This window comes from Pleurodeles waltl, chromosome 1_1 (genome assembly GCF_031143425.1).
Source record: "Pleurodeles waltl isolate 20211129_DDA chromosome 1_1, aPleWal1.hap1.20221129, whole genome shotgun sequence".
NCBI classification, from domain to species: domain Eukaryota; kingdom Metazoa; phylum Chordata; class Amphibia; order Caudata; family Salamandridae; genus Pleurodeles; species Pleurodeles waltl.
The window spans coordinates 712,428,737-712,440,742 of NC_090436.1; the positions used below are offsets into that span (position 1 = coordinate 712,428,737).

The 12,006-nt window shown below is 42.7% G+C and overlaps 1 protein-coding gene across 1 annotated transcript in view; it reads right to left on the minus strand.

The window, feature by feature from the left end:
- Window positions 1-12,006, minus strand: part of FBN2 (fibrillin 2) — a 1,006,102-nt gene that overhangs the window by 267,472 nt on the left and 726,624 nt on the right. The window contains exons 22-23 of the mRNA XM_069227289.1: window positions 10,650-10,700; window positions 9,051-9,176 (exon numbers count right to left, since the gene is read on the minus strand). Of these exons, the coding sequence (XP_069083390.1) occupies window positions 9,051-9,176; window positions 10,650-10,700 (177 nt within the window). The remainder of the gene's footprint in view (window positions 1-9,050; window positions 9,177-10,649; window positions 10,701-12,006) is intronic.

Genomic DNA, 12,006 nt, shown 5'->3' on the forward strand with positions numbered 1-12,006 from the left:
CACCAACCCATGGGTTTGGTGGAAGGCATCAAGATCAGCTGACAGATTCCCGGCCACTCGGATAACCTACAACCCATAACACACAGCCTGCATTCAGATACATTCAAATGCCAAGAGGCCACAGAAATAGTGATCACTGCACAATTAACATAACACGCATAGAGTATACACTTTAATTTGAAAACCCCTACTATGAATGGTTGTACTCTCTCCTCTCACAAATACATTTGTGCTGCTGTATTTTCATGGTTATAATCAACCCATCAGCAACTTCTACTGACAGGTCATCATGTAATATAAAATTAGAAAGCATGAGAGGATAATCTCGGGAATAAGCTCTTCAAGAGTGGAGGTCATTTTCTAAGTGACTTCCCCTGTCAGAGCGCCAATCACATGCCATGCTGACCATTGCTCCACATTCAAACAGCCAGGCAATGGGTGGAAAATAGCCACTCCGCAATTCTATATTGGTTGAAGCAGCTTTGTAAAAACATCTAATGTCTAAATGACTGCACTTCAACCACAGCCGCCGTACTGAAGCCCTGCTCTCTGCTACGCACTGTGGACACCATTAAATGAGATCCCTTGGGGTCAGTTAGCTCAGTTCTGCGTGTAATTATGGGGTTTCGGACAGTGCATTAAATGGGCCGGTACTGTCCGGTACTGAGTACCGGCACTTTTTTATTTTGAGAGGGAGAGTACCGGCACATCTCAAGAAAAACTTAATACTTTCAATTGGAGAGTACCGGCACTTCTTAGAAACAAGCAGGTACTCTGATATAGAAAACCGGCACTTTAATTTTTCCATTTCAAGCACTGGTTTCGGAGAAAAGTGACCATATGGATGAAATGCTCTGCTTCAGCCGGATTCAAAGGAAGTTGGAAAGTAAGCGCCCAGTTTGCCTGCGAAGTATTGTTCTAGCGGTTGCCCGGGTCAAGTAAATATTATGAAATTCAGACTACTTGCAGCAGAGTTTGAGTTTGTCTGCGAAAAAGTAAAGATAAAAAGAGAAATTGCGAGAAAGTGATAAAAGAGTTTTGGAAAATGTATGTATGGATAAGAAGAAGGTTAGTGAAGCTGCACAAGGAAAGAAAATATAAAATGGCTAAAATTGAGTGAGAGTGTTGCTTACTTAACGAGAATCAGAGAAAGGCTTGTCATAGTAGCATAAGGATGCCATTTATTTAAACGTCATGATGAGAGTGCTGCAACAGTGGGCTGTCCTTTCACCATGCTCCAATGTTAATCAATGCAGTGACTACTATAAGCATGTGCAGCATGGTCCAATGTAGTGCACAGCCCATCACACAGACTCTCAGGGTACAGCTACAACGAGCATGTATTGTGATGATCAGTGCAAGCAACACATCGCTAAAGTGTGAAAGATGAGATGCTTCTGCTTACACTTGAATTCACAAAGCCACAGTCCCTTTGGGCCTGGTGCACACTTCCTTGTCCACCTGAACTATCTCAATGTAACAAACCGTGTGTCACGAGGGAGGTCCCTTTTTACAGATATCGCCCACTTCTTGTTTGCTGCATGTTTAGGCGATACTAGGAGTTGAACTGTCAGAAGCTTGCACTTCGTTCTAGGACTTCAAAGAAGTCCGGAACAGTCATCTCCTGCCTCTACAAGGAAAAAACTGACCGCCCCCAGCACTGTTGTGGCTCAATGGAAATAAAAATATTGCTGACTGTGTATCATAGTCGGGACCACTAAATTATATTGCAGGGGAGAACCAAATTAAGCAGCTAAATTATACGTATAGAAAAGGCAAATTACGCGCCGTAATGCAGCACACTTTATGTTAGTGTTACCTCATTATTTTCTGTTTTTTTTAAACGTTATTTTTTTCTGGGCAAAGAATTCCCCTTATTAGTTCTACTTTGAAACCCAAACATAGAAATAAGCAGCATAAATATAACCAGTGAACCTCTGTAAATAGTATTTGACTGCGCGGAAAAATATGTTGTTACATTTTATAGTAACCTTTATTCCGTTTGAGCTAGAAATCTGCAGATTTTGCAGAATAGGATGGCTTCCGTGGTAAGTGCGGCATATCACTATTTATGCGGAGAAAGCTAACCGCTGCAAAATCACACATTTCTAGTGGCTCGTATCATAGTAAATTTAGGTATCTAAGACCACTGTATAATTTTTCCGACTCACCTACAAATTGAAGCACCTTTGAGCGTCATTATTTATGTTCATTGCTTGGTGTTCGTTATTACCTACGGCTTTTCATGCCGAATTGTTTGCACTTCAATATATACATATGTTTTTTTAAAATATCTACTTGTGAGGAGTGGGTAGGCAGAGGATACTTTTTAATTTCTTGGACAATATATTAAAACAGTTTCCATATGAAAGAAATGCACTTTTATCCTGCTGGCTTTGCAAGATCCAAAGTGAACCTCACTATCCAGGAATAAATGGTGCCAGGAAAGTAACATTCTGTTCCATTTAAATGTCATCCAAATCGTTCATTGGCTTCCTATGTTGGACGTGCCTGTACACTGCTAACTCAGGCTCCTGAACCAGAGTACTTCAGCTTTCCAGACTCTGCCTCTTGCTCACAGTCCTGGAGGCCTCAGCATCACTGCTCCAGGTTCACATGAGGCCGCCCACCTGCTGAAAGAGTCAAAATCCCTTTTTGACACCATAATCTTTTTCCCACAAAGAAGCAATGAAAACATGTAACCACTGTAAAAAAGACATTATTTCAAAAGTGAAATGGTTATTTTTCTAAAGAAATATTTCCTTTTCTGAAAAAAATAAATATGTGGTGAACAGGGCGCCACTTTGGTTAAACCCTTCAGCTCCCAAAACAACAAAAAGACTGGAGAGAGTGATGAGGACCGGCCAACACCATTACAATTTAATTAGTAAGTAAACATTTGTGGGTGAGAGTTTGCACACTGGTAACTGTTTCACAGACCTGGTTCTAAATCCACCTTCCCGAACGGGAAACACATATGAGTAAAAATTAATAAACAAATATACCCAAGCAAGGGGTGACAGTGGGCATATCCAGGAATGGTTTTCCTGGAGATTTTGAGAATACCCACAAATGCATTTCTATGTGAATATTCACAATCTACTCTATGACACTTTTACATTATGGAGCTGTTCAGAGAGTTTCTCCTTTAAATGCTTGAGGAATTTTTATCAAAGGAATGGAAATGAACAGTCAAACACTTCGTAGGGACTAAAGGGAAAGGGTTTCTTCATGGGAAAAGTCTTTTCGCGATGGAGGATAAAAAAACACAAAGGATTATTGTGAAATTGCACAGTGGGACTGATTTTCACAACGTATATTTGTACACTATCCTAAATTCTACATTGCAGAAATAGCAATCATTAGAAATTGGGTCTCTAGTTGGTAGAGGTATGCATACAGCCCAAGTAGGGATCACAATCCTAGTCAGGATAAGTCACAACCCACACTAAATTATCCTGTGCCCACCCTCCGGTAGCTTGGCACAGAGCAGGCAGGCTTAATTTAGAAGGCATTGCTTAAAGTATTTGTTCAATTTCTCACTCATACAATAACACAGTGAAAACACCCAAAAAAGTTATCCACACCAATTTAGAAAAATAGATAATATTTATCTAACTAAAATAAGACCAAAATGACAAAAATACAATATGCACGTCAAGATATAACTTTTAAAAGGATTACATGAGTCTCAATCCTTAATAATCAGTGGTTGTATCTTTTTAATACACAGTACCTGGGATGCGTCAAAAATAACAACACGTAGGAGCCACAGAGGAGAGGATGCGTCGGAAAGTAAAGCAATGTGTCGATTTTTCTGCCGCGGCAAAGGAGATGCATAGATTCTTTCCATGCTGCAAAGAGATGCGTTGGTTTCCAGGAGCGCAGCCTTGGAACCTCACTGTGATGTGGGGATATTTTGATGCCACGGACGATGCATGGAAAACGCAGAATGCGTAGAACAAAGGCAACAGCCACTGCATCGATCTGCCCGGGAGTGATTTTTCAGTCTCGGAGCAGGTGCTGTGTCGATCTGGCAGGAGCTAAGTCTTTGATAGGCCTGAGACCTCATAATTTGAGGAGGAAGGCAGAGTCCTTCCAGCAGAGTCAGGGGTCAGCAGGCAGCACTGCAACAAGCAGGGCAGAGGTACTTCCAGCAAAGCAGTCCAGATGAGTCCTTTAGGCAGCCAGGCAGGCACTCTGACAGAGTCCAGTTGTAGGTCCAGAAGTGTCTGATTTGAAGGAGTCACTGACCCAGTATATATACCTAAAACATGCCTTTGAAGTGAAGGAAACTTCAAAAGTGGTTCTGAAGTGCAGAAGTTCCCTTTTCATCCCAGCCTTGTCTGCCAGGATCCCTGTGGGGGGGTTATCAGTCCTTTGTGTGAGGGCAGGCCACTGGCCTTTGAAGTGTAAGCGAGAGCCCCTCCACCCTTCCTGCCCAGGGAAACCCATCTGTATGCAGATTAATGGAGATCCAGCTGTGTCTTGTGTTTATGGCTGTCTGGGTGGAACGCACAAGGGGAGCTGTCAACCACCACAGGCCAGACATGGATTGGAGACCAGCTGTAAGGCACAGATGGCAGAAAGTGCAGGGAAATGCCTACTTTCTAAAAGTGGCATTTCTGAAATATTAATGTGAAATCCAACTTCACCAGTAAGTAGGATTTCTTACTACCATTCCAACCATGCCAAATATGACACTCCTATTCTTTTCAGATCAGAAAATACCACTTAAAAGCATATATGGGGATCTCTAATGCTGGCCTATGAGAGGATCAGGCTTCACAGTAGTGAAAAACGACTTTAGGAGTTTTTCACTACCTGGACATGTAAAACTTAAAAGGTACATGTACTGCCTTTTACCGACATAGCACCCTCCCCTATGGGTTATCTAGGGCCTACCTTAGGGATGACTTATATGGAAGAAAAGGGGAATTTAAGGCTTGGCAAGTAGTTTTAAATATCAAGTCGAAGTGGCAGTGAAACTGCACACACAGGCCTAGCAATGACAGACCTGAGACATGGTTCAGGAACTACTTATGTAGGTGGCACAATCAGTGCTGCGGGCCCACTAGTAGCATTTAACTTACAGGCCCTGGGCACATCTGAGTAAATTAAATATGCCAATTGGGTATGAGCCAATGTTACCATGTTTAGGGGAGAGAGCACAGGCACATTAGCACTTGTCAGCAGTGGTAAAGTGTACAGAGTCCTAAAACCAGCAAAAAGGCGATCAGAAAAATGGAGAGTGACAAGCAGAAAGTTGGAGGAGGCCCACTCTAGGGCTGTCAGGTCCAACAGCAATATTTTGAAAAGTGATGTGACAGGCTGAGTAGTACTTCTAAAATGCTATGGTGCAGTTTCCCAGATGAACAGCTGTTGTATTTTATGAATAGGGAAAATATTTGTAACAGCTTCACATTAGTGAATCATGTTGTCTGGCATCAGCGGAAGCACCCAGATATCTCCCCAAATGAATAACACTTTTTAAAGTACCATGGCCCATATTTATACTCTGTTTGCGCTGGATTTGCGTATATTTTTTTTGTACGCAAATTCGACGCAAACTTAACTCCATATTTATACTTTGACGCTAGACCCATCTAGCGCCAAAGTTATGGAGTTTGAGTCATTGTTTGCACGTGAAAACCTACCTTGCGCTAATGACATGCAAGGTAGGCGTTCCTGTGCAAAAAATGACTCTAAGGCATGTGCTCCTTATTTATCCTCCGGCATCAAAATGGCGCACAGGAGGAAGCGGGCCTTAAAACATGGCACCCAGCCGGATTTGCGCAGTTTTGTAACGCCTGGGTCAGGGCAGGCATTAAGGGACCTTTGGGCTCATTTCCATCGTCAGAGACTATGGAAGCAGTCCATAGGTGCCCTTCCCTGCACCCAGGGACACCCCCTACTACCCTCGCCCACCCCTGGAGGATACCCATGGATGCGGGGACCCATCCATGGTGAATGCATGTAAGTATCATTTTTTTTTGGGTGGCATAGGAGGACCTAACTTGGGCCCCCTTACATTCCACTGTGCCCAATGGCCATGCCCAGGGCCATTGGGCAGTGGGACATAACTCCTGTCTTTGCTAAGACAGGAGTCATTTCCATGGGGGCTGTGTGTCAAAAAATGGCGCAAGTCAGGTTAGAGCCAATATGTTTGACTCTAACCTGACTTGCACCATTCTTTGCCGCACAACCCCCAGTCTTCCCTTTGCCTCTGCTGCCCGTTAACGTCATTTATTTTGACACCCGGCTGGCGCGTTGGAATGGCATTAGCCGGCAGTACACGTTTTGACGCAAATCTGCCCAATCGCTGATTTGCGTCAAAAAGTATAAATATGGGCCCATGTGTCACAGTGTATGGGTACAGGTCTGCTGTCCCTAGCAGGACACCATGGCTGTGTTAGTAGCAAATCATAGCGGGTTGCAAGTAGCCATCTGCCTAATTAATACTTATTAATTATGGTATTTTGTAATGCAACCTAATAGTAGGTAAGCAGCATTGAAAAATGACAGATCACAAAATGCAGGTGTGCAATTCACACCCATAATTTGTGACCTCTCAATGCACATCATGGCTTAGGTGGGTAACAGAATGTTGACGACCTGGGGTCAGCTGTGCGTAACCATTATTGTTTTTGTTAAATAAAAAGTGCTGTAGATATCTAAAATAGGGCTACGATTCAAATATTATAGAAGTATTGTGGTGATCAGTTTCAAATTGTGGCAGGTACCAACAACTATCAAATAGCAGAAGAAAATAAAATTCTCCTACGGGCAGTGTCTTTCTAAACACAATAATAAATTGGATATATTGCCTCAGAAAGTACATTATGAACTTGAGGGGTCTTCTGTTTTTATGTTTTGTATGTAAGCATTTTTAGAACTTATGAAGTAGAATGTACAGTGATTTGTGTTATATAATTTTCGAGCCCAGATGAAGTCAATCTATGACAAAACACATGTTGGCTAAAATGGAACAAAAAGACTTCAGAACACTTCAAGTACCGAATTTACTTTGGACAACTGAATATTGACAGTGCTCGGGAAAAAAATTCTGATAATTTTGGGAGCTTTCTTCCTACTAAGGAATGATATGCAACAAGTCCTTCCTCTTGGCGCACAAGGAATTTATGGGTTCGAATATTTGTTGAAACTGTATGTGAAGTCCGCCCTATTTTTCTCCTGGTATTTTCTCCTGGTTGTGATGTAATACATTATGGGTACTATTCACAAAATTAATTCAACAGTGAATGTATGTTCACAACAAATTTTACATTTTTCACACCTACAAGGAATCCATAAAGGGATTCCTAGTGGAAGTAAATGTACTAGAGCAGATTTCTTCAGTACTTATGCAGAGAAATCAGCAGTAGTAAAATCTACTTGGGGGTGGGATGTGGACATTCAAATACATGGACGTTCTAGCAAGTTTGGTGACACCCACAAACATGCATATGTGGGCAATACCAACTCCTCTCTGACCAATTTCCCTCCTGGAAAAGGTTGGAGATTTAGCCTTTGGCTAAACTACTCTCCTTCCAGCATGGGAAGAGGAACCGTTCACTCCTGAATGGGTGACAGTGTAGGAAATTGGTTTAATACACATGGAAACATGTTTTCCCAACAGACATAAATGTGTGCATTTGCACAGAGGGCTCCATTCCTCTTGAGCAGAGTTCTCTCCTACTCCACACTCTGCTCAGGGGAATAGGATACTTTAAAAAAGGCCTAGTGACATTGACTTAAGTACACTTGGAAACCTGCTCCTTTACAACTTTCCATGTGTAGTTCTGTGAAGGACTGTGAATATAAAAAAAATTGTAAAATTATGTCCAGGCAACAATGTAAATCTCCGCCTTATGCTTTTACAACATGTTTCATGAATAGGATCCAATAAACCTGAAAATACCTGAACATTTGGGCTTTATTTGCAAACATCTGAACACACATAATAGGTATTAAGGTTTGGAAAACAATTTGCAAATATAAATTCCACATCCTGATTCTGAGTCGGGATTGAAGCAATAGCAGAACTGCTGAATTTAGGTGTGGGATTGCAGATGTTTTTGAGTTAGTACGTCATTATAAGTAAATTAACTGGAGGTTTGTAGTAATTAAAAAAAGCGTTTGTGGGTAGTTTCCTACACTCGATGCAAGGAAACATGCTTCTGTTAAAGTCAGGAGTAAATCACTTTAATATGGGTGTAGTTGCAGGAACAGCTTGCACAACAAGAACAATATTTGTAGGGCTTTTGAATCAGACCCTTATTATGAAGGGATTTCAGTCTTCACATTGCATGCATCTCTCTTTGATGCGCCTCAGATTTAGAGGGTGATTACAAGTTTGGCGGTCGGACACATCCAATTCCCAAACTCCTGACGAGGATACAATCACAGTGGTGGCAGTATCCCCACCGGCCCCATTACAACTTTCCCACTGGACTGAAGGCAGGAACCAAGGTTCCCGCCTGTCAGTCCAGTGGGAAAAATGTGGCAGCATTGTTCCGGCTTATAATTGAAATAGCGGCAATGCAGGTTGCACCAGCACCCTTGAAATGTGCACTGTCTACACAGCAGACAGTGCACATTTCAAGGGTGCTGGGTGTGAGGACCCCTGCACTGCCCATGCTACAAGCATGGGCAATGCAGGTGCCCCCCTCTGGCCCTATGCACTTGTTCTCCGCTCGCCTTTTCATGGCCGTCAGACTGCCATGAAAAGGCATAGCGGAGAACAAGGTTGTAATCAGAAGGGCGGTGCTGACTTCAGCGCCACCCTGACTGATCACAACCAAGACCACTGTCATCACGTTGGGATCAGAGATCCTGGCGGAGATGGCGGTCCCTTGGTGGTCAGACCACCAGGGTCATAATGTGGCGTTCGGACTGCCACAGCCACGGCGGTCCGACCGTCACTGCGAGTCTGGCGGTCTTAAGACTGCCAGACTCGTCATCAGGTCCTTAATCACTATGAATGGTGAATTCAAGTATGTGAATAATACATGACATGATAATGGAGGTGATCAGAACACATGTCTTACCAATGCATATGCGGCTTGAGGCATCTAAGGTCAGTCCAACAGGACACTCGCAGTGAAATGATCCCTTGGTGTTGATGCAGCGTCCATTGGGGCAAACTCCTGGGAAGACCTCACACTCATTCACATCTAGATGAGACGTGAAGCAAAGAAAATACGAATAAATGTTTAGTCATTTAATTATTTCCTTGGGGCTGAGGTGCACATATTTTCGTGTGAGTAAAACTGCATCAGCAGTAATATTATTATGGTTGGCAAAGCGTAACTTTTACTACCACATACAGTTTCATCTCAGGAATATGCCTCCAAACTTGCTTTCAACAGTACAGTTTAATTTACTTCCACGGCATGTATAAAAGCACATTCTATTATTTTGTATGACTAAATTCTTTGTGGCCTTCTAAAGGTCTGGTTTAAATTTTTTATGGGATCAAAGGAATAATTTCTGGCTGGATTATGCAAAAATTCATCTCTAGGGGCTGACAAAACTTTGAGTTATATTTTTTAATCACAGGCTAAATTCTGGTTGCTTTAGTAGGGACATAGAAAGGCACTCTACTAAACTTCAGACATAAAATGAATTATCAAGCCCTTATAACACAGAGCTGAAGGATATGATCGGCAAAGTTACTGGTTGGGACTAAGGATCTTGTCCCTCTACTATCTGCTCTTCTGAATACCCCAGCATCCCTATTGTTGTAGGTATTGTCTGCACACCAATGCCGTTTTGTATTTGAGAGTCAGGCTAACATAGAAAGAACAATGCAATAATTTGAATAGTTCAAATCTATATATTACCAAATATCCTGATGTTTTCTTCTTCTTAAAAATTAAAAAGACCTGTTATGCATTTTTTAAAGACTGCCCTCAGCTGAAAGCTACCTAATTTATAACTTTTTTTGCTCCTTACTACTTAAGTTCATGGTACAATGGCTCTTTATCCATCTGTTTTAGAAAAGGTATAGATTCATGATATACACAGAGCTGATGTAACACTAAATAATACCAGATCACCCTGACAAGCAATTAACATTACCACAGATGCTCTTGGCATGTGAGACTTAGAGATGAGCCCAGCATGTACTAGATTATATCCCATACAGAGGAACTGATGATCTGATATGACTGTTTCAACTGAGCCAAACATGGCCTCAGCATGTCTCTTTCTGTCCACACCCTTCAACTGCATAGCTTTGTGTCTACCTTGGATAGCTAGCCGGTGGATGGTCTCATACCTCTGTGTATGCCTTGGGTAGTTAGCCAGTGGAAGGTCTCATACCTCTGTGCATGCCTTGCATTGCTAGCCATTGGATAATTTCAATATGTGGTGCTGCAGATTTCTCATGGGGACCAATGTGGGACTTCTACAAATACATTTTAATATCCACACCATACATGGTAATCAAAGTGATGCTGAAACAAATAACATTTATCTTCAATTTAATGATACTCAACCAGTTTTAACCCATTATCTCAGTTTCTGTTTTGCATACATAACATTAGAATTGCAGTAAAATGTTATGTTGAAGAAATCGAGTTTGCATTATGAAGTAGATCACATCAATTTTGGGGTTAGAAGGATGCACAAAAATAAAATATTACCTTCACAAGTAACACCTTTAACCCTGGCAAAGCCCCTAGGGCAGGCTGCATCTGAAAAGGCAAAAACATATGAAGGAGACTACAGTTTAGTGATGAGGCTGTCATCTGAAAAACACAATGACCCTAAAACACAGAGATGGTTGAAACACATCAATGGATTACCCTGGGGTAGATTTCATCAGGGCTACCTGCACAGAGAGTCCATATTCCTCACATTAGCCTGGTCAGAAATAAAGCAAAGCTCATGTGTACTGCAAGATAGACTGGCTATGGCCACTAAAACCTCTATTATTTACATGACCAATTTAAAACTAGTTAGAAGAATAAATAACTAATGCTGAAAATAGTCACATAAACAGTACACTTAATTCCTGTGTTGCTAATTAGCAGGGATATCCTTCACCTATAGGGAAAGCAGTAGCTTAGCTTTACAGGTCATATTGTCGCTTTCGAATACATTTATCTCAATTTGGGGGTTCTTCACAAACTGCATTATGGTGTATGTTTAATAGTACTAAAAAAGTATTATTAACTTACTCCAAAATGCTATTCACAAACCTACATGCATAGATCTCCACCTCTGCCATCTTTTATGTGTGGAGATCTTTGCCTTTCCTTCAGAGATTTCCACCTACGCTTTAGTAGTAAATATGGGATGGACAGGGGGCAGTGGCTGAAAATATGTGAATACTTAATATTAAATGGGAGGGAGTTTGAGAGACATAAGGTGATGATAAGGGAGTGGTAAGAAGGGGTTTAGGAAGGGTCATGACCCAACCCACAAAAGATTTAGTGCAGTGGTTACCAACCTGTTGACTTCTGTGAACCCCCACTTTATCATTCCTGGAACCCAGGGAACCCCACTGAATCATTATTGGAATCCAGGGACCCCCCACTGAGTCATTACTGAAAGCTGGAGACCTAGGGGCTGATTCTAACCCCGGCGGTCTTCGACCGCCGGTTTACCGCTGCCCTCAGAATCCCCCATGGCGGCGCAGCTTGCTGCGCCGCCATGGGGGATTCTGACCCCCCCTACCGCCATCCTGTTCATGGCGGGAAAGCCGCCATGAACAGGATGGCGGTAGGGGGGGGGTCGCGGGGCCCCTGGGGGCCCCTGCCGTGCCCATGCCAATGGCATGGGCACGGCAGGGGCCCCCGTAAGAGGGCCCCGCAAGGTATTTCAGTGTCTGCCTTGCAGACACTGAAATACGCGACGGGTGCTACTGCACCCGTCGCACCTTCCCACTCTGCCGGCTCGATTACGAGCCGGCATCCTCGTGGGAAGGGAGTTTTTCCCTGGGCTGGCGGGCGGTCTTTTGGAGACCGCCCGCCAGCCCAGGGAAAAACTCATAATACC